Here is a 24,031-nt window from a genome sequence, read left to right on the forward strand (position 1 = left end):
CTTAAGATAAACTTCTTTGGAAGTTTACGATTTTGCATACAGCATAGATTAATCTGAAAACATTATTTACTCCAACTTTTAATTCTAATTTAAGTGAAAATTTGACTTGCTTTCATTTCCAGTTGATATATTCTATATACCTATACATTTAAATGCTTACTGCTAGTCAAAAAAATCAAGAGATTTTCTTATCCTCATACAGTTGGACAGGAAACAACCTGAGAAGTCTCAGAAATTTTCATCAGTGTGGAAAATTCTAAAAGCAGTTTGTCTTGTGGTCCAACAGTTTCTGTATGTTTTTCTTTAATAGCAGATGTGAATTGTTTTTTTTAAGAACAGATGTGAGATGGTGAAAGATACACAGATGTTTATCTTTCCTACTTAACTGCATCTTAATGTGGTGAATGTGCTGCTAAGAACTTCCTGAACATCCTTCAGTTCTGTCTTCCTACACTCTACATGGTAGCAGGATACTTCCTTGAAGTTTAGCTTAAAATCTCCAGGACTAAAAGCAGCATGCCTTGAGCTTTCTCTGTCTTGGATTCCAGAATAACTGTTAAACTAGCTACACGTTATCCAAGGATAATCTCAGTGTGAATACAAGTCAAATTTGTTTTGGCACAAATACCCATTGCATCAACAGTGAACAACATAGAGTTACAAGAAAAACTGCTTGAGCTGCAAAGCTTTTCTAGACCTGGCTCCTTGCCTGAGCTGGCTTGGGTTTATATATCTTAGACACCACAGATGCTGATCAGTTACTGCATTCCCCAGAGAAGGGGGAATGCTCAGATCCATATGCATTCACTTGTTTTGGGTCATTTCTGAAAAACAGGGTTCATTGCAGATGTCACAATGTGCCATAACATCAGAGTGAGTGACAGTATAGTTGAGCGAGCAAATTGCTGAAGAGTAGAATGCAGTTTGAAATTTTGCTCTTTTTTTGTATTTGAACATTGAAGGCTAATATTGTGAAACTCAGATCCACAACTTTGGTAAATAAGGCATCCTTCTACCAACTAGATGCATAAAACATTCATTTGAAACAGAACAACTAGGTTAGTGCTTTTTTTTGTGTGTGGGGGGAGAACTGTAAATGCTTTGGCAAGACAACCCAGCATGTGGAACACTTACTCAGGGCAGTGAGAATTTCCTGCTTAGCTTTGTCAGCTTGCCAAATACTGCTGTAAATGTTGGTTCTGGGTCCAGGGATAATACTGACATCTGGGCATAAAATGATAATGGGAGAAAAAGTGCAAAAGGCAAGTATGAATGCAATTTCTTTTCTTGGCAATAATGAAAATAGGGGGGAAGATGTAGTAAAAAAAGTAGGGGGGAAGATCTGAGTCTGTACATGCCTCTTGAATAAATCCACTGCATGTAAAATTGATTTGTCTTCTGCAATCAAAGGCCTGAATTTAAACTTCCACCATAACTGAATGTCAAAACATCTTGGGCAGTCTTAAAAACAAAAGTATTTTCGAGAAGGGGGAAGTTTTTGACAGGCAGAAACCATGTGGAGGTTTTGGGAAATGGCAAAGCCTTGTATGCCAGCTGTGCAAGGGTGGCAAACCATTATGAATGTATAAATGAGATTAAGTAAATCTTCCCAACTTTATTTAAAGCTCTACGGTTATTCTGTCTGGCACATTCTGTTTTTACTCAAGGAATGAATCCTTCCTTTCTTCCTGGAGATTTTCAAAAGATGAAAAAAGGAGACTTTTTTATTAAAAAAAAAAAAAAAAAGCAACATTTTATCTTCAGAAAAGATTACGGAGAAAAAACTCATCAAGCTTGTAGTATAAAATGTTCTCATAAGAAGCAAGGAATGGAGAATAGAGATAAGTTTACAATTTTACAGATGACCAGAATTCTTATCTTCTTGACCCTGAAATACTTTATTTTGTATTCTGATATTAATATCAACTTTTCTTTTTTTTGTAAGATATTATGAGATGCATGACCTAAGTGGACAATTTAAACAAATTTCCTGTGACCTCTGAATAATTTAGACGTGTAGTTAGATTCACATAGTTGATTGCAGACTTCATTATTTTCAAGCCTCACATAAATTTGACTGTTTCAATTTGTTGCTGATGACTTTGCTGACTGTTGCACTTAAACAGGTGTACATTTAAAGTCCTTTTAGTATTCCTGATAAGTTTTAGGTTAATCAGATATTTCACTGACTAATGTTTTTTGTAGAAAACTAAAGACAGAAGAACCTATTAGTTTTCACACGCTTCAGGCTCACATGAGAAATAACATGCATTGCTTTTATCAAATCATAATTGGAAAATAGTACTTCCACAGGTGGCCTTTGAGAAGGATGAAAACAATCTGTAGAAAAGTCAGAATATTGAAAGATTATATGTATCTCTTTGCATTGCTTAAAGTTCAGACTTTTTATCTCCTTACTATTTCTATTTGATTCTTTTGAATATTCTTTTACTCACCTGTTCTAAAACAGCAACTTAAAACCCGCTGTAAGGTTAATTACAAAGAAGATCTAAACCTACTAGTGTCAGAAAGCTCTTAGGTGATCTTTGCTTCTTCACCACTATTTTTGCAATGACTTGTCTGTATATCATGACATATATTAGGCTCAATCGTTTATTCTAAGAATTCCTCTGAAAAAGTTCTGTTTTCTCTCTATTTAGCTTCCGCAGGTTCCATATTAACATCTTTTGCAAGCAGGAAAAACAACTGCTATGATAATTCTAAGGAATTGTGCATAAAATCTGCCTTTTAGTGTTAAATGGTAATGTTAAACTAAAATACTTTCAATCAATATAGGTAGAAGTTTCAAGTAAACCTCTAAACAGGAGGACAACTTATGTGCCATAGACAACTAAGAAATATGCACAAACTGAGCAAAAACACTGTAATCAATGTATCAGTAGATGTTTGCTTATGAGTGGTACTGTGAATCCAACTAGAAGATAGGACTGCTGCAAATGTTGAGTCGTGAAATGGCATGTGTTGAGAAATAATCTGGGTTGATAGACCTAATTCAGTGATACTGAAGCAGACTAAATGTTTTACTGAGCAGGATGACTGAGTTAAACTCAGGTCAATAAGGTCAATGCAAAGCTAACTCAATGAAATTTAAAAACCTAAGAAATTGGTCGGCCAGACTGGATTATATCTGACAATTCTAATAAAGATGACATAGACCATAGTTTTTGCAGACATACTGCCAACCATTTTGTTTTCACTGAAGTGACTGTTTCATTATCAGTCTTTTTTCTACAGCTAACCTTCTGGATTAATCTGATGTTCTAGTGCACATAAAGTAGAAAATAGATCAGTGTACGTGCAGTAAATCTGAGGCATCTGAAAGGCATCTAATTTGTGATTGTTTATTTTTCCATGAAATGTTTGCATATTAAATTGGTTTGTGTCCCTTTCCTTGAAAGAAGGAAAGATTTGTAGAACAGCTGGAGAACCTTAGTTCAAAAGACACTTCCCACAAAGCACTTCAGTAAAGATACTATTCACCCCTTTTATGACACAGAAGTCATAGAAACACAGGTATTGAAAAGGACCTTGGAAGAGCATCTAGCCCCGTGTCCTACTAAAGCAGATTCCCCATGTTAGATTACTCTAGAAATTGTCCAGGTGGGTTTTGAATATCTCCAGAGAAGGAGATTTACAACTTCTCTGAGCAGCCCATTCCAGTGCTCTGTCACCCTCACAGTGAAGATTTTCCTCAAGTTTATCTTCCCATGTTTCAGTTTGTGCCTTGTTCTGTCACAGACCACGACCAAAAAAAGCCTGGTTCCATCCACTTGACTTCCATTCTTTAGATATTTCTAAGTGTTAATAAGGTCCTCTCTTAGTCTTTTCTTCTCCCCAACTGAGCAGTCCCAGCTCTCTCAGCATTTCCTTATACAGGAGATGCACAAGACCCCTAATCTGTAGTCCTCAACTCCGAGCTCTGAGAAGTCTTTGTCTGGAAAATCATGCTGATTCATGAAATCCCTGGCTAAGGAATGCCAAGCAACAGGAAGTGAAAGAAGTATGTAGTCCATTCATGTCACGGTATGATCCTACTCTTGGAAAGATATAGTAACTCAAAACTCCAAGAATGAATAACTGAAAAACCTTAAAACAATGGATGCAGAAGCAGTCATAAAAGCTATGCTTCCTTATCTTGGTTGCTCCTAAATTAATTGTTTGATCTAAGAAGAAAAGTTTGGTAAAAAATACAATCCATCATAGATCTCTTTTCCCTCTGTGACTTTAGCAAGTCTCATCTTTATAGCCAGTGATGTTAAATAAACAGGTCACGTAGCTCTTTATCTGTCACACCCCACAAATCACATTTTCCACCATTAAAGTCCTATGTGTTTTGGCTTTTAATTACCTGACTTATCAGCATGTAATATTTTTCTCCTTCCCTGCAATAATTACATTCTGAATCAGTGTGCCATTCAATATTGACCTTTATTTATAACTCTCACAAAGAGTTGAATGTTTATTTTTAAAGCATGAAAAGCAAAGTTTGTAAGAATATTGATTCAGTTTATTTAAAAAGCAGTGGCCTAGCATTTTGTGAGTAGAAGTAATCACAGGCAATTACTAGCGACTGCTCTTCACTACTAATCTTGGGTTTAACCTTATAATTGTATTACTGAATTTGCTTCACTTTGCTCACATATATCACCAGGGTCATAGTAAGAAGTCTAATAGCAACATAATTTAATAAGCTCGAGGGGAAAAATGCTTTTAATTGATTTAAAAGAAGACAGACATATAGGCAGTGCTAGGTGCTGAGGAAAGAAGCATTGTAATGTTCTTTTTTATTTAGCAATAAATGATAATTCATATTTAAATGCATTAATGAAATAAGTTCTTAGTGGCTGGGTCACCAATTTTTAATGTTGATGTCACTAACAAAATCACTAACTGCTCCTAATGGTGTCCCTACGCTAAGCTTCACTTTATACCTGGTATATAAGCTACTTTGATTGCTGGTAGCATGAATTTGTGAGTGTGAAAAGTAAAGTCAAACTAAGAATAATTCTTCTTGTCTTTATCCCAGTATATATTGTGTGGAAAGTGGACACACTCAGAAAGAGCTTAGAGAAAAGCAAAACTAGCAAACACTAACTAAGGCCCCAGATCTATGCAGACATAATCTGTGTTGACTTCATGTTACTAGACAGCTAATTTTAGAGCAAGATCCAGTGAATATGTAATTGTCTGTTTGGGATTAAATTAGAGCTCTGAGCAGCAATAGGGTAATGACAACTGTCTAGAGACCTGGACAGGCTGGAGAGCTGGGCAGAAAAAAAAACGGATGAGGTTTAACAAAAGCAAGTGTAGTGTCTTGCATCTGGGGAGGAATAATTGCATGCACCAGTACAGGTTGGGGGATGACCTGCTGGAGGGGAGCTCGCGGAGAAGGACCTGGGTGTCCTGGTGGACGACAGGTTGGCCATGAGCCAGCAGTGTGCCCTTGTGGCCAAGAGACGCATTAAAAAGAGCGTGGCCAGCAGGTCGAGGGAGGTGATCCTCCCCCTCTACTCTGCCCTGGTGAGGCCTCATCTGGAGTACTGCGTCCAGTTCTGGGCTCCGCAGTACAAAAGACAGGGATCTTTTGAAAAGAGTCCAGCGGAGGGCCACAAAGATGGTGAAGGGCCTGGAGCATCTCTCCTATGAGGAAAGGCTGAGTGAACTGGGTCTGTTCAGCCTTGAGAAAAGAAGACTGAGAGGGGATCTGATCCAGGTCTATGAGTATCTAAGGTGTGGGGGGCAGAATGGTGAGGCTGGACTCTTTTCAGTGGTGAGTGGAGACAGGACAAGGGGAAAAGGCCAGAAACTGCAGCATAGGAAGTTCCGCACAAATGTGCACAAGAACTTCTTTACAGTGAGGTGACGGAGCACTGGAACAGGCTGCCCAGGGAGGTGGTGGAGTCTCCTTCTCTGGAGATGTTCAAGAGCTGCCTGGATGCCTACCTGTGCGACCTGGTGTAGAGAACCTGCTTTGGCGGGGGGTTGGACTCGATGATCTCTGGAGGTCCCTTCCAACCCCTACAATTCTGTGATTCAATCAAAGCATATTTTATACTTAAGTAAAAATGTTAATTTTATTAACAGTCTAACCTGCTGTTTAATGCAGGGTAAGATTAGAGGTCAGACTCTACAGGACCTTGTCATATTAGAGAGCTTTATACAATCTGGACAAAACCATCATGGATGGAGACTGCACAGCCTCTCTGCCTTCCTGTTGGAAGCTCTTTCTTGTTTCAGCTCATATCCATCACTTCCCATCATTCTCTACTATGAAGTGTTTCACTGGATCTCCTGCATAACTGGTAGGTGACCCCGAAGCCACCTCTCCTCCAGGTGGAACAAGTCTCAGTCCCACATTCTGTCATCCCACTGCAGCTTTTCCAGTCTTGACCATACTGGTGGCCTCCACAGAACTCAATGCCTTTCTTGCATGGTAGGGGCCCAAAACCAAATACGGTGTTCTGAATGTAGTCTATTAGAGCTTCACTCTTTACCTGTTCATAAAGCAAAGAACTTGTAATGTATCTGGAACAAACTATCAAGCATTTCAAAAGATTTAAAATCATTGTTTTAATGTCAAAAAACAAACAAATAACACTCCACCCTGTCCCTCCCCATGAATGGACACACATGAATCAGGAACATTACTGAGCTGTCTCATCTTCAAGTGATACTATGATAAGGCTCCAGTTATGAATACAGAGCTAATGATTCTCATTGTAAGATCTTAGAATCACTTAGCAATTTGGTGATAAACCCTATTCTTGGAAGGTTTTATGTCCCCAGAACCCAGCAAGAGATATGTAAACCTTTTTGGGGGTATGAGAGAAAGGAGACACTTGAATATTCTGTATGTTTATATAGATATATATAAGGAAAGTGACATTTCAGCAGACAATTAACACCTTAATATGTTTGGGATTCACAAATTACACATACATTTAATTACTTACGTGGCTTAATTCCTACAGTTTGATCCTGCTAATACAGCAAGATCTAATTCATACTGACAGCAGTGATACCAGAACTAGGCATTTTCACTTAAAGCTTGACCAACGAGGGCATCTCTGCTGTTCACAGAAAACCTGGGGCTGTAGATTTATGCGTTCTGTGCACAGAGTCTAAGCAGCCATATCTGCCTCAAACCAGGCTAGATGAGTTGGCAATTCATGTTAATTGTCATTGTTTAGAAAAGACTGCAACAATTGGCAGTGCTAGAAATAAAACAAAAAGTGACTCTGTAGCCCAGAAAGACTTGAAAGGAAGAAAGTTCAATTTTAGCTAGGTAGCCAGGTTTATCTGTTTCATTTGCCAGCTTCTTAGTGCAAAACGACCATGTAATTCTATCATATTCTTGCTTCTTGCTCTGGTCTGTAGCTTCTGAATTTGCAATTGCAAACTATCGCATCATACAGGATAAGGAAAGTTCAGAAGCCAGAGTTTCTTCATCATGTTGAGCACATCAGACGCTATATCAGCTGCCACTCTACTTCACCTTCTTGCTGTGATTTACATGAAGAGAAATAGTTCTTTTGATGAAGAGGAATAGCTTAGGCTTGCAATTGCAAAAAGCAAACATCAAAATCCTGTATACAGTTATTGTCTTGAAGTTGTTATTTCAGTGTTTCATAACGGATGTCACTTGAACACTTCAAAATTCAGAATATCACAAAATCATGGAAATATATATTCGCTAAGGTTGGAAAACACCTCTAAGATCATCAAGTCCACTGTCAACCCATCACCACCATGCCCACTAAACCATCATCCTTTGAATACTTGGCCTCATAAGGATGATATCAGTTTCTTTCTCCCAGCTTCACCCAGCTGAGCCATTTACTTGTTATTGGGCTGTTAGAAAAGCAGACTGAAAAGATTCTAAAAATGTTTCTAAAACGTTTCTAAAATGAATATGTTTCTGAAAGATTATGGTCACCATTGGTTTTTAATTTGTGCATTCTGTTTTTTAAGCACTTGATGGTTCTTTCTTTTAAAGTTGTGACACAAAATGGCAAAAAAGATTTTTCTTACAGAAAACAAGCACTCAAAAAAACAACCAACCAGCCAACCAACCAACCAACCAAAAAAAAACATCCAAGAAGCCGTCTAATGAAAGAGATCAATCAGTGATAATTGAGAGATGAGAACTTGGGGAAGGAATGGATGTACTGAAGTAGGAAATTGGAATGTTTTCTGAGCTTACCATCTGGTCAGATACTCACTTTCTAATAAGCATGAGATAATCTGTCTCCTTGCAGACCAGAATCATCTGCCAATGATACTTGGTGTGGGTTCCTTTGCTGCTTTATGGGTAACCATTCCCTGTAGGCCATTCCTACAGCAACAGTACTGCTTTTGTCCTATTTGGAGGCATTTAACTGTGCGTCTACTGTTTTTTCCCCTCTTAACTTAATCTTATGTTGGTGTTATGAATTAATAAGCTACAGAACTACGTAAATATAGAACCATGAAATAGCCAGATCCCAGAACAGACATCTAATTGGATCAGCAATTCAGAAATAAGTATACCTGATTTTGAAACACTATGTAAGATAAGGTAATTCAGGCACATTTCTGGTACCCAATGGATTATTTTTGTGTGTGCGTTGCTTTTTTATTACATAGCTTTAATTATACGTAGCCTTCTAGGACTAAAATTGTCATAAATATTTGCATCGATAAATAATTAAAACTAACACAAATGTGAGTCAAATTGTCTTTAGGGAAAGCTCAAGTTCCAGAGATGTCAGTAGTGGTCTCATCAAGAACATAACTAAACATTTCTAATGAAATCCTCCGCCCAGTTGCATGATGAATGAATGCTATGAGGGCTCTGCTGTCCTAGAAAGAAGCAGCATAAATTTACTTGAAGCAATTTAATTCTGATCATAACCATAATCTTTTATATATGTTGCTGGTTTTGAATTACTAATGATGTGATATAAAATTGATGTATATCAATATTTCCTTGCGTCTCAAGCACAGGGAAATGATTTCCAGTCAGTATTGCCATAATATCTCCAGAAGGAATGAAATACAACTGTTATCTCTACCTGCATACTCAATATGTGCCTACCAGCACACACACACGCATAAACCCAAAAAATCAACACAATATTAAAAAAAAAAAACAAACAAGCATAATCATATTTTGATTGTCTATTAATTTGAAACAAATTCAAACTTAAGAAACTCTGATTTCAGATTACCTTGGATACTCTGTTTGCAACCTCTCTGCCTACTGTCAGCCCCTGAACAAAGGTCCGTGCAGCAATGAATGCTCTAGTCACTTGAACCTTCAGCTTCCTGGGTACATCTCCAAATGGTTTCAGCTGGTCTGTATACTTGCTTACACACTCCAAGTAGTCCTCAGTGAAATGATACTGGGGGTTTATGAGCTGGAACATCCTCTCCAGCAGCCGAGCCCAGAAATCATTCAGCATTTCCTCCAAGTTCACATTGCCTCCCGTGTAATAACGCTTCAGTTCTGTGAAGAGATCCTGGAACACCTCTGAGTTCTGCATATACAGTGTGCCGTATGTCCGTACGAACATATCATTTAAGGACCTTTCAGCGTTCTCAAGAAGTTCTCGGAAAAATTCTGCAAAGTAAACAAGGAGACATTAACAAGGAGATATTAGTAAAGCATAAAGGGTTTCTTGATTGCATTCCTATGTAAACATTCGTAAGGCTTGTCCTAATATGTTGTCACTACACTTCGCTATTCAAATTAATCTATTTAGATAAGAAATAGCTTTTTTTGCTTTTTTTTTTTTTTGTGTGTGTGTGTGTGTAGAGGCAAATAAAAACAAAGCATATCCCAGATTTCCCAAGAAGGTAGAAAGATGTAGCACTGTAACACTGAACACCAAAAATACCCTTAAATAATTTCAATGAGCATACCTCCATTTCCCTCCATTTCCTCTCCACTTACTATTTAATGCAGATATCCCAAACTCTTGCAAAATCTTTCACAGCCAGTATACTAATTCTGGTATACTAAATGTCAAGTCATTAATATGATGACAGTACTGAAATTGTAAAAATTTTAAAATAACTAGACAATGATATGTTCTATTAAGATGAAGTTGTTACAATATAGAGGAACGCTCTAGAAATAAAACAGAAAATTAATTTGCAAATATTCTTGAATGCTGGAAATGAGCAGAATATCCATTAAAAGTATTATTTGGTTAGGAAATGCTAAGAAAATGTTAGCATTTTCAATAATCTATTACTCCATTGAAGTACTTTACCAGAACCTTCTACCATCTGTGTCAGACTACTAATTTCAATTTGTGTTAGTTGTATTGGAGTAGCAGACTTTATGTTTTTAAATGCATTTCATACTTTACTACTTTTGTGCATCTCCTCTACTCAGGCCTGTACCATTATCTGTTTCTAAGTTTTGATTTCTGGAATTTATTATTACTGGGAAATGAGCCCATGGGATACCAATCACAGTAGAGATCCCTGAATTCTCTCCTTGTACACTGGAAATGTGCAATCATCTCTTTTGCTAATATCCTTTATCTGCTGTATGTTGCTTAAGTTTTCCCAAGGAAGCCACTGAGATTATAGTCATTTTTTAAACATATCTGACAAAAGCAAACACTGCTGCTTTTGTTTTATAGAAGATCCCATCTTCCTACAGAGTCCATTTGTCAGCCTTCTTAAATCTCCTTTGGAAAAGGGGTCAGTGATTGCTGTGGTCTGTAAATGGGGCATTGCAGACAGCATGGAAGAGATGGCAACAGCCTTGGCAAAACACGTATATTTGCTGCTATGAAATGATTCACACATATGCAGGAGTCATCACGCAGCCAGCTCTAGGATGCCAGATTCTAAATACGTGGTGGTTGCCCATAGACACATCTGTGTGTGCTCTCTGCAGGGACACGCTGGATTCTTATAGTTTTGGCTAATGTTATAATGTGAATACTCTTTTGATAAATAGCCCTGTTGTGGCTACAAAGACTCATGAAAATGCAGAATCATTTCAGTGCTAAAGACACAATAACAATTAAGAGCACCAAAGAAAAAGTATGCACTAAATATGAAGATGTACAACAGAGATCACTTGAAAGCTGACTTCCAAACACAGTGGCTGCACAGACTCTGTGAGAAAGGAACAACTCCCTTTTGGCAGAAACAGTGCAGAATTGCAGTCTTTGATCTCCTAGATAACTGCAAAAGAGTTATCATGAAAAATGCATACATGGAACACTGAAAACACACTCAGTACATCAAAGCACTCATTAAAGGGAAAATACATTCTAAGAAGTGTATCAATGTCTAAGCTGTCATCAAAATCATAGCTTCTTAGATGGCATAAATTCTTTCTGGAAAAGAATATGCTTCACCAAAAAGTTTATGTAGGGAAACAAACAAACAAAATCCCCCCCGAAAACCCCAAACCTTGTTCTCCTCTGTTGCCAAATAGAGCAACTTGAGGTCCACAATACACACTTCAGAGGTGTTCTCTGCTGTTTTTCCAAATTGCCCACTAATTCTGACAATTCAGTTTTAGAGAAAAACAAAAACAAAACAAAATTGTTTTTCACCTCCCCCCCGACATATTGATATCCTTGTCGTCTGAATCACTGACTACTATTTTACACAGGCAGCATTTCTCCTTCTAAAAAATAATAAATGCTGTCTCTATTGCTGAATACATCTAGCTGTCTACTCATACATTGTGGAAGACAAGAAGATGGCTGAGAATTTAAGACTCAATCCAAGATTTTAGACCAGTGCAATTGAATGGCAGTTGTGAAAGACAATCACAAAAGCAGTGAATCTAGACCCCTCAAATTCTCTCCCATTACAATGTGTATACCACAGGGCTGCTCTAAGAGATTTAAATGTTGGCTCCTCCAATCCATAGCTATGCTGAGAATTGCACTATTCATCTGGAAAGATTGTGTAAGTCTGTCACAGTGAAGCATAAGAGTTTCAGTTGCTGACAGCTTCTCTGGTCAGAGATTGTTTGCATTTTATTTTCTTTGCACAGGCATATGATATGGCAATCTTGCAGTCAGTTTCTTAGAAAATAACAAAAGCTTTTAAGGAGGGTTGGACTTTTATTCCATACTTCTACAACATTATCACTAAGTGTACAGTCTTAAATCGCATGCTAGTCTAAATGTGACACCAGACTTATACATTCTATGGGAAAGGTGATGCGCTCCCTGAATAGCAGTATATTTATTTAATCTTAAGTCTTCTCATAGGTCTCTATTCTACTAAAAAGTTAGACCTTTCGTCTTCCACATGCTTCACTACAAAAGAGTTTAAGTGTTATCTTCATCAGTGCCTCCATACAGAATTAGGAAAATAATGCACCACTAGCAGCAAAATTGGACACTTCATTCAGTTTCAGAGAGAAGTCCTGTTGTATTGATTAGGAAACATCTTAATCTATTCCTGTCCAGCAAAATGAATACTGTTGTAAAGGGTCACTTTCTTTCTCAGCCAGGAAATCTTCCATGCATCAGGAAAGTAGACTGCTCTGTGTTGCTCTTGTACAGTTACTCTGTCCTGACATAACTGGGCACTTGTCCAGCTACATGAAGAGAAACTGCACTTGCTTCTGCACTGGCTGATTTTTTTCTATGGTGTTCATAGTAATTTAAAGATTCTATGTTCATTGCAAAGATGATATTTCATCAACTTGCAGCTACCTTTCGAAAAATAATCTAATATTTCAGCTCAAAGTAAAAGAACAAAAATGAGACAGACATTAATCATGTTGCTTAATGTGCTTCTGGAAGGCACTCAAGTACTAGTGTTGGAGAGGAGAATCTATATAAGACAGAGCTGCACAGCGTTTGAACTTATATATCTTGTAAACTTTTTTTGCTGCCAAAATTGGTTGTCATGAGCAGTGTTAACACTGGAAATAATTTTTCGTAAGTTTAAATGGAAATGCTTTTATATGATAGAATATGTCCTGGGTGTGTCTTATGTTACAAACTCATTTTTATACATCTTCCATCTATTAGACAGATGTTCATCAGGCAGACAGTTCAGGTCTACTATCGAAGTAATTCAGAAATATAATGTCAAAGGTGTATTGAGCTACAGTGCAAAGAACTGAAAAGAAAAAACAAATAATGTGATTTGAAACCATTATATGCATTATATGGACTTAAATGATGGGTTTGGGATCAACAGATAACACTTCAACTATTTTTAAACATTATTTGTACATGTTAGATGGAAGATCACAGTCTCTGCAAATAAAGTTTATTCTTATTAAACCTCTAGTCTATGATGAGACAACTCAGTGAAAGGGCAAGATGCATTGGTTAATGCCCCCTACCGGATGGTATGTAATGCTCTCGTTAAAAGTCAGGTCTTAGTTCTCATATTACACTGTCAGCTGAAAGCTGACTTTCTCACTCTAATCCACTGTTAGAATTTAATTCAACCTGTGAGCTAGTTGACACCACATCAGCAGATCAAGATTGGTGATAATACTGTAGCATGACATAGTGCAATAACTCCCTTCATTAGAATATAATCACAACCATCTAGAGACAACAATTCGCTAAATAAAATAAAAAGTTGTATTGTGCATGAGCTGATATTCTATATCAATTCCCAGAACAATAAAATCTCTTCATTTTCTTTCCATGTGTAGGATAAGCAAAAACAATCTCCAGACGTCTGGAGATTCTGGAGATCAACTTGCAAAGCTAGAAATAATTTGCTGCTTGATTCTTGAAAACAAAGGTGCATGCACAAGAATTAAAACTAAAATACTAAAAGGCAATTTTGTTTATTCATGATGTATTCTGTGCTTTTTTTTTATTTTGCAGATCTTTAGTTTTGAATGTTATACTGTGGTGCACTTGGTACACTGAATATCCAGTACCTGAGAAAACAACACAGTTGCAGAGAAGTCTACAGAGATTCTTGCCAAATACCTGCGTATTTTTCATCAGCCTTTACAGAAAACATTGCCCAGGGTGGCATACTGATGTTGCTCCTCATTGACACTAACACCACCACATATAAGTCAGTTCCCATTGCAGTTTTTTTCTGCTCGTAGGTATTGATTTTTAAGTTGATCACAAATTCTAGAAGTCAACCATTTACTGTGAAGATGTCTATGCCCTTACAGCATATGGAATTTAGGTACCTAAATTCATTTGATGCCTTTTAACAGACCTAGTGATATGGCTGATGCTAAAAGGTATATTAGAATTCACATAAGCTGACTGTCATTTGGGACAAAAAGGGATCTTTATATAAAGATACTTACATTGATGACATACATCAATGACGATCACATTCTTTTCTTCAATGCCCTACTTCTTTCTTTGTTTCTTTGTTCATGAAGAAAATACTTTTTCTAATGAACATGGTACCTTTCTACAGGATGCTTGAAAAGGTTTTTTTTAATTAAAAAAAAAAAAACAAACGATGCTCCACGATGATACTAAGTAGTGAAGGTCATGATTTATCTCATTGAAACTCTATTGAAATTAATCTGAACGAGTTCTGTTCTGTTCTGTTTTGTTTTGTTTTGTTTTTAATCTTCTTACTATTTATTTTAGGTTTCAGAGACATTTTTCCAAACAATAACTAAACTTTCAAGACATAAAAGAACCTAATTTTATTTTGTGATTGAGAAAAAATTGCTGTAAGGAAAATACTTACACCAGATTATTTTCCCCCTCTATTTTTGACATTGCATTTGTATTTATATTCAAGACCAAACAAATTGTATGCATGAAGCTATCAGAGTATTGGTATTACATTTTAGTGAGTTTGAATAACTAATTTTAAAATTCCCTTATAGCTTTGACCTTTAGAATACTCAGTGCTCACAACTGGGAAACAAATTTCATCTCCCATTAGGAACAACAAATTTTGCAGTGTTATGAGATCTGTTGAAAGTTATTCTCCTCTTTTTATGTCCTCATAACTCATTCTGAATATATAAACATCACATTTAACGATAAGAAAGACAGGTCAGATAATTAAATGTGTTCTATACTTGCAAATTTCAGAATAGGTGATTTACATCCTCCACCTGTACCCTGGATAAAAGCATCTATGGGTGAAATGACTTAGCTGATAATGGATATTGATACCTCTTCTAGAGTGTCTTACAGCTATAAATATTGTAAGATTAAGAAATCTTTTGGACACTATTAGTATTTTTAGGAGTCAGTGTAATCTTAAAGGTTATGAGTGAAGATGAAGATCACACTTCTCTATTTAATCCCTTCACTTCTCAGACTACTGTGAAACTTTATAATGAAAGATAATTCACAGCAGTCTTTTTCCTTTCCTCCTTACTGGAGTCTATGACTTCTTCCCCACTATGTTTCCTAGGCCATGCCCACTCTGTAAGCTTGAGATAGGCTGTTACAAGGATAAAAGGAGAACCATAGAAAGGGGAAACTGTGAACTCCCCACTCTGCAGCATGGAGACAAAGCAAATAGCACTGCCATGTGCTAAGATGATGGGCAGGAGGGTGGGGAGGAAACACAAACTTCTATCCTGGGCTAGGTTGGAAAGGTTAGGACAAACAAGTGAGAAAAATGCTATTTACAAATCAACCACCATTAGCAGAATGTGAATCCAATCTAAGAAATATTTTGAACGCATTATTTAACATCAGGGTACAAAGAAGTTTTTGCACAAATGAACATTAATGTGCAGTTAGAGGAGCTGTCATCTATTCAAGACTGATTACATGCATTGATGTTAGCCTATAATACCTTTTGTACTTTTTTGTACTACTCTGAAGTCAATGTGAATATTATTACAACTTCAGTGGGTGCAGGTGCAGCCTTTAAATGCTAAACTTACTATTTCTTCTCCACAAGAATTAATTTATTAACGCTTCAGTGTGTCTAAAATGAAATTTGATCCTGGCATTGAGTCTGTGTAGATAATCCTGCAATTAGGTGAAACATACAACTTTCACTTGAAAATTATGAAATTAGATATTAAAACATAGTTTTTGAAATATTTTATAGAATCTGCAGTCATATTTTTTGCATCTGGTAATTTATGTTGATTGTATCCTCCATAATAATTACAAAAGCTGGAATTTCTAAGAACCTCTCGAAACACTTACTGAGCTTATGATGATAACCAAGAAAGAAAATACTAAGAATAAAAAGGAAATAATGTGATAGCTTTTCAAGTCATTCATACATACACTAAGGATCATACGTATTCTGAAGGTTCAACTGTCATTATCAAGTGAGAAGTGCTCAACTGAAGTACTCATAAAATGCAAGCAAAATGTTACATGGCATCATGAGGCCAACTTCTAGAATATTTATGACTGGGCACTTAAACACTTGCAACAGTACTATTGTTAAGAATATCTATGACTAAAGAGAGACGTAGCATTTCACAGATATCTGTGAATTTGGGAATTATGAATTTTATAACATATGTTCAGATAAATGGATAATGCTTCATAAAAAATTCATGAGTCAGCGCAGTTTCTTCTGAAAAACATTTAATGCTTTCATGAAAATGATGTTAACAATATACAAACTATGGGACTCAGTGAAACGACTGTTTTAAAATATAGAACCTATTTTTGTTTTTCTCTATTCAACTCTAGAGGCTATTAAATATTCAGTTTAATAGTTAGGCAGATTTATCATCTAACACTCTGAATGAAAACCCGAAACAATCTTTTAAACTTACTGGAAGATTATTTATTTATTTATTTATTTATTTAAATATGGGAAAGTATGATTTGGAGCACAAGACACTGGTAAAGAAGAGGGAAAAAGTGACACTGTTTTAACAAGCAAGTCCCAGAGCAGAAGTGCTATTTACTATTAAACTCAGTTTTCTGTGGTGATCAAAGGTAAGGTCAGGCATGTCTAATCTGTGGCCTGTGGGCTGCATGAGGCCCAGCACATCTAGTGCTGTGGCCCACCCCCTACTGCTGCATCATCATGGTGGTAGTTCTGATGCTACAGATATAGTTCTACTTGCCATTTTCATTAAAGGTATTGATAACAAATATAATATTAATGAAATCAGCATAAATACATAACCTGTGAATTTTCACAAGAGCTACATAGAACTGCAATCAGACATTCAACTCAAAGAAAAAATTGATCATATCTCTTTACCAGATTTTTATCTCTCTTATCAGAGAAAAATACCCCTAACAGTCGTGCCTTGTTCATGTCATCACTACTGGGCAATATGTACACTAGTGAATTATTATTGTCAAGAATGAAGCACAGGAATAGTAGTATTAATCAAAAATCTCTTACGAACACCTTGAGAACTCACTAGAAATGGCAACCACTGCCATTGAACCAACCTGATATGTTACTTTCACAGCTTAGACATCCCACCAGTTTTATGTTTATGTTCTCTGTTTTTTTATGTCTTGATAAAAAAATACATTAAAAAAACCACTTTTATTATTTATACACATTAAATTTACTCTATATTTTATATGTGGCCCCAGACAATTCCTATTTGCTAAATGCAGCCCAGGCAAGCCAACAGGTTGGGCACACAGGGATAAGGTGCTCTGCTGGGTAGTAATGTGGAATTGAAGCTACTGAATGCCTTCTTGATTATTCTCAGAGAAGGTAGTTTGACTAAGGGCAGGTTTACTTGCATGAGAGGAGGTTCTGACTGGCCAGACCAAAACACTGAAATCTAATTAGCTTTTTTTACATTGAGGTGATTAACCACAAATTGACAACATTGATGCTTTGGAAAGGACAGAAACAAAAATACTCTTCTGAATTTCAATTGAGACAACACATTTCCTTGTTTGAGAACATAGATGACATTATGTCATTTATGCTCTCATTAATGCTCTCATTAAAAGAACTGTAAACTTCATTAAAATTGAAAAATTAGGTGTGTTATCTACCAGGTGACACTTGTTCCCTTTCCACAATAAGAAACATCATAAGTAGTACATTATAATTTTATGTAGCCTAGATGGTCTTATACTTTAAGTACTTCTTTTACAAGTCATATAACTAAAAATGTGTTCCAACAGGTGATTTTTATATTAGGGTTCAGTGTTAAATTATATTGTTCATTCAAGCCATTATCTAGGAAATATTCTCCGCTTTCATTGAAAAAAATATTTTATTAGTCATATATACCACTCTTGTACAGAATAGATATTCACTCAGATTTGGCCATAATATGTATAACTATAATACATTTCAATTGATTTATTGTTGTTGTTGTTTAATGTCACAATAATTGCAATAGATGCCATATGGCCACAATATGTATTTAATTTGGTTGGTGTCTTCTCACTGGTGACAGGTGACAGACAAGGGGAAATGGCCTCAAGCTGTGCTGATGGAAATTTAGGCTGGATATCTGGAAAAACTTCTTTACAGGGAGGGTGTTTAAGCACTGGAATAGGCTCCCCAGGAAGGTGGTTGAGTCACTGTCCCTGCATGTGTTTAAAAACCATTTGGATGTGATGCTCAGAGACATGATTTAGTGGAGGGTTGTTAGGGTTGTATGGCTAGGTTGCAGTTGGACTTGATGATCTTTAAGGTCTTTCCCAACCTGAGCAATTCTATGATTCCATGATTTTATGATTCTAGTCATGAAGCATTTAGTTAATGTTACAAATCCATGCTTATTTGTGTTAGTTGCAGTTGTTACTGCATATTTTTGCTTTAAAATGCACAGCACCCCAGCCTGGCTGAGGTTGGCAGGACCCTGTATGTCCCTGTGTCCCAGCCCCTGCTCCAGCAGCACCACCCAGAGCAGGGTGCCCAGGCCCACGGCCAGGCGGCTTCTGGAGAGCTGCAGGGAGGAGACCCCACAGCCTCTGGGCAGCCTGTGCCAATGCTGCCAGTGCTCCGGCACCTGCACAGCGCAGCACTGCTCCTGGTGTTCAGGGGGAGCCTCCTGGGATACAGTTTGTGCCCATGGTCTCCTGTCCTGGCATGGGGCACCACCGAACAGAACCTGCAGTTTTGCACCTTCCTCTTCTTCAGGCTGAACAGTTACAGCTTTCTCAGCCTCTCCTTGTAGGAGAAGTGTTCTTGTTCCTTTGACCTCTTCTAAATATTTTTGCTTATTTTGTGGAGCCATCAAAGTTTGTACATTCTCTCACAGACTCTGATTTAGGCTGATTTAGATGGAAATCATCATTTCTTATATTCCTAGCATTAATACAACCTATTGCAAATTGAAATGTACTTTGGCATTATTTTTTTTCATGTTGTGACTCATCTGTAGAAGCTGCTTTGTATACTACTATTTTATTGTATTAACATAACATACTCTTGTCTTTGAAAAATCTCAGATACACTCTCCTTTTTTTTTCCTACTTTTTCTTTCTTTTTTTTTTTTTTTTCCTTTGCACTGCTGTGAAGTTTGACAGCAAATAAAATATTTAGTCTCATGTTATTTTGCTGCTGGCTGATACACTGGCGTGAGGTCTGAAGGACTTCTTGTTATTCTTTACTGCCAAATGTAAGATCTGTAAATACGTGATCTGTTCTGGATGGATGAAAAAGCCAGAGGCAAGTATCCAGGTCTATTAAGAGGAACTAAAAGATTAGAAAAATATATACATTCTCATCCTTTAGATTACGCTTCTATTCTTGAAGTAACGCATAGGTTGAAGTGATTTTTCAACAGTACAATGAAGAACTTAAGCATATTTCTGTTTTTAAATGGAGAAATGAGGTCACACTATTATTAATTCAATCATAGAGACAATTCAGAGCATAATATAAAATTTGGAAAGTTCAGATAAGCAAGGACATAGAAAAACAAGGCCCCTTCACTAAAGCTTATTCAAAATGTCACGTGTGCTTTCAAAGAAATAACGTGAGAAATGATTTTTACCTAAGGTAGGAAAAGGAAAATTTCTGAATTAATAAAAATAGATCATTATTTTTTAATATCACAGAATCTGCTTCCCACTCTTCTGCCTATGCATGTTGTTCTGTTGGACAGATACCTAATCTGCTCATGAGTCCTGAATACTTTTGAAAAAAGTTTTTCTCTTTTATTCCTTTAATTTTAGCTTTTTTATTTCTTGATAGATATGCAGAGAAAGTAGTTATAATTTCAATCTGGTAGGCAGTAGACTTTTGGGTCCGCTAATCAGTGGCACAAAATAAAAGGATGAGAGTAAGACAACGTTGTCTTACTTGGGTTATTGTTAAATGGTTTAAATCTCCACTGACATTCTGCTCCTTTGATTTCTGCTATCCTGACCTGGAATATACATGGTCAGTACTGTGAACCTACTTTCCTGCTCATCTGTTTACCCATTCTTTCTTTGAACTGCTGATGGTAATGCTGATGAATCTCTTCTCCAGTCCTAACTGCTGCGTTCAGTTATCATCAAGCACAGGCATCAGCTAGGGCTCTAATCTTGCTCTGATGGACGGAATACTAACCTTTCACAAGATTAGAGACACAAGGTGCTCTAGAGATAATAAAATTCAAATAGGTTTATTTCAAAGGGCAACTCAATCTCGATTTTGTTCATGGGTCACTTGACAGATCATTTGCCAATGTAGTTTTTGTATCCTTCTGCGTCTAGCTTCTGTGCAGCGCTCCAACTATTTCAAATTAAGTGGGCCCCAAAAGGCAGAGTTCGGCAAGGGTCTAGCTTCAGCAAAAATAGTGAGATACTCATTCAGCACGCAGCTGACAACTTTGCTAAAAGTGCTTCTTCAGTGTGTGGTGCTTGAATGGTGGAAAAGTTTTTCTTAGCCTTTACAGGAGGACATAGAAATTACAATAATGATAAGCATATTGAATGCTTTGAATTTTATACACCTGTTTGATCATAAAGCAAAAAAATCTTACTAGTATTATGGCAACTGTACAGTTTGTAGAGTAGTTAAGGTTTAGAGATCTGCAGCTTGGGAGGACCATTTTTAATGCAATAGCCAAGCAAAGCTATGTAAATGTGTTTAAATATCAAATATTTATGTCGTGTGTTTACAAATGCGGAGATGTGATTATTACAGGTACTGAGACAAGATTCCTCTAGATGACAGTTTCTGTCTTCAGTGACCCATACATCAAGTGGGGATCCTATGATATAAAGTAGGTGAAAACTCCTGCAGCTTCTGAGGTTGTAGCTTGCACCTGTTCAGAAATACCAGAAAATGTAGCTCTGCATTTTAAGGAAGTAAAAGTAAAATAGTGTAACTCACCTGCTGGAGATAGCAAATGTAAGTCTATGCAAACAACAGCATTTCCAGAAGTTAACCAGAAGGCTGGGTGTGCGGGCCTGATTTGTGTGTGCAGATGCTAACAGCAGGACCACTCTCTGAGAGATGGGCAGAGAGGAGGAAAAGCAGATGAAACACCCCAGAAGCTCACTTAAGAACAGTCAGGAAAATTCAGAGAAAGCCAGAGGGATGTTGTATGCTCCTTTCCAGAACATCACTGCAAAACTGTATGCTCTAGGAATTAATATTTTTCCCTTTCAAAAATATTTAGAACTGTCTTTCTTCTACAGAACTTAATTTCTGCATGTAGAGGGGGGTAGGGGTTTAGAATTACTAACCCATTTTCAGGTACAATTGCATTATTTCAGCTTCCCAAGGGAAGGACCACTATATCATATTTAAAAATCAGTGGTTGAGAAGCTTGCATAATAACTAAGTTGTAAAAAGTTGATAGAATATGTATTTAAAATGTATACTGGACTAAGTGTGAAATCTAGATACTAGAAAGTAACATTAACTTATACTGTTTTTAAGCCTTAGAATGACATGAAAAATGAATGTTTTGTCTTTGGCAGCTCACAATCAAGTCAATTCCTAGAATTGCAGTCAAACCTCTGGAACCCATTGGCATTGTTTAAATTTCATGATTGAATGAGTTCTAAACATATATATTCATTTGACATTATTGTCCCTTATAGTAAGAAATCCTTGAAAATAATTTCATAGTACATATTTTTAAGAAGAAATAACTTTCTTTGACAAAGAAATAACTCACTACATGTTAATCTTGTGATCTAGTCAGGAAATGATGCACACACATTTGTTTCTGTCTCTTGTTTAGACTAAGCACTGGACATTACTTTTCTGTAAATGTATGTGAAAATAGTCTTCAGACATATGAGATAGAAGGATGTTGAAGCTGAAGGAGCTATCTTTCTGATAGAGGGTGTGATTTTTCAAGACCAAGATATGTGTAATTTTCTATCCATGACAGATGCAAAACAAGCTATAAATTTGCCATCGGAATACACAAGCTAAAGAACAGAGAATTCAGATGTATGTTACCAAAACTATTCACACAGAATGGAGCCACAGCAAATCATGCCCTTTTAGGAATATCAACGCTCCCAAGCAGCTACCATGGACAAGGTTATGGCAACAAACAACCTGGGCTGCAGGTGGATCCTGCAGCTCTCCAAGAGTCAAGGCTTGGATGGAGGGATGGTGGTGTGGAAAGTGGTAGGAAGCCACTTTGGACACCTCTCCACACCAGTGCCTGAATTACCACAAGTACTGCACTACACAAATGTTAGTGGTACAATTCATCTCAGTAGTATGTTTGCACATGTGTTTGAAATTTTCAGTCAGTACATATAGGTGAGATAAAAAAGCTGAAGAGATGTGAAACAAGACAGGAAGGCGTGATCACAGAAATAATTTACAGTAATGTCCAAAATAACAAGTATTTAAACTTGGAACATTTTAGCTTCTAGAAAAGCATTCCATGAAGTAAACCAGGCGCCTCTTCTTCCAAAGAAGTAAAGAAATAGTTTTTTTTTTTTCCTTATAAATCAAAATACAGCACAGAAATATACTAATAGTACTTCAGTAGACTATCAGGAAATAAACTTGCAAATGAAAGAATTACAAAGGAGCTCATTGTCTGTTTCAGTTGTAAAGCAATATATCCAGAAGCATGAAGTCTAGCATTAAACCTAGTTCCAAATACAAAGCCTGATCTGTAAACCCAAACAAAGAAAAATCAAAGAACTTAATTTGATTTAAATGCAGCTGCTCTAATGACATATAGAAACAACAATAATAGATTAAGTGCATTTGGAGGAACAACAGTTGGCCTAAAACAAGTAACATTGTGCTTTTCATTGTTAAATTTGAATTTTCTTGCTTTTGTGGGATTAAGTCAGACCCTTAACAATATGTTAATGTAGCTTTCTGTGGTTTAATTACAAGGTTTCCTCTAGAGTTTAACACAACAACAATTAATCAGCTAGTTCTTAACTTCCACAAAAGGAACTGTCATATGTCATTATCTGCACTGCTAATCCACCACAATGTCAGCTGAACTAAAAGCAATTATATACCATAAAAACGATATCCAAACAGTGTCAGTAGCTTAGACAAATGAAAGGAAAAATCTTACACTCAGCCCTGAAACTCCTCTTTATTCATTCCCTACTACACGATTAGCACACAATTATCAGCATTTAAATGCATATCATGCATTCAAAAGGTACCCCAGCAACACGAAGAGAGGCTGACATGATTTGTGGATCATCTAAAATCACACAAAAATGCAAAAAATCAAAGATTATGCTGTTTTGCAATTTGCTTTGTTCTTTCGTGATATCTAAATATTAATTATTTGGTTTACATTCAGGTCAGATTTATTTGCACGGCCATGCTAATTATATTTGTCAGGAAGACAGAAAAGAAATGAATGGAGATAGTAGTTGATGTGAGAGGCTAAAATAATGCACTCAAATACATTCATGTGAAATTCAATGAATAGCTTAATAATAAACTAAATAAAGACAAGATGTTGGACATGAAAAACAAAGCAAGAAAAAAAAAGTACTGAGAGCATATAAACTTCAAAAATATGAGGGACTTGATTATGTCAGCATTTAAATATCCCTGGGTTAAAATTCTCTCTTCTTTGTAGACTGATGACACAGAAATGGATAGCATTTCCACATGGTTGGATTGAAGTGGGAAATAAGAAGTGAAATACCATTGTTGCTATTACTTTTCTTCTTTCAGAGAACAGTTTTCTCTGGAGTGCTGTTCTACTCTAAGA

At 36.6% G+C, this 24,031-nt stretch overlaps 2 protein-coding genes across 3 annotated transcripts in view; one reads left to right on the forward strand and one right to left on the reverse strand.

Annotated features, from left to right (window-relative positions):
* Positions 1-24,031, forward strand: part of ABCC4 (ATP binding cassette subfamily C member 4) — a 1,253,378-nt gene that overhangs the window by 722,483 nt on the left and 506,864 nt on the right. The window lies entirely within an intron of this gene.
* Positions 1-24,031, reverse strand: part of GPC6 (glypican 6) — a 731,757-nt gene that overhangs the window by 319,654 nt on the left and 388,072 nt on the right. The window contains exon 3 of the mRNA XM_052664785.1: positions 9,231-9,622. Coding sequence (XP_052520745.1) covers positions 9,231-9,622 — 392 coding nt within the window. The remainder of the gene's footprint in view (positions 1-9,230; positions 9,623-24,031) is intronic.

The sequence above is a fragment of the Tympanuchus pallidicinctus genome, unplaced genomic scaffold (genome assembly GCF_026119805.1).
Source record: "Tympanuchus pallidicinctus isolate F22 unplaced genomic scaffold, pur_lepc_1.0 scaffold6, whole genome shotgun sequence".
Taxonomy (NCBI): domain Eukaryota; kingdom Metazoa; phylum Chordata; class Aves; order Galliformes; family Phasianidae; genus Tympanuchus; species Tympanuchus pallidicinctus.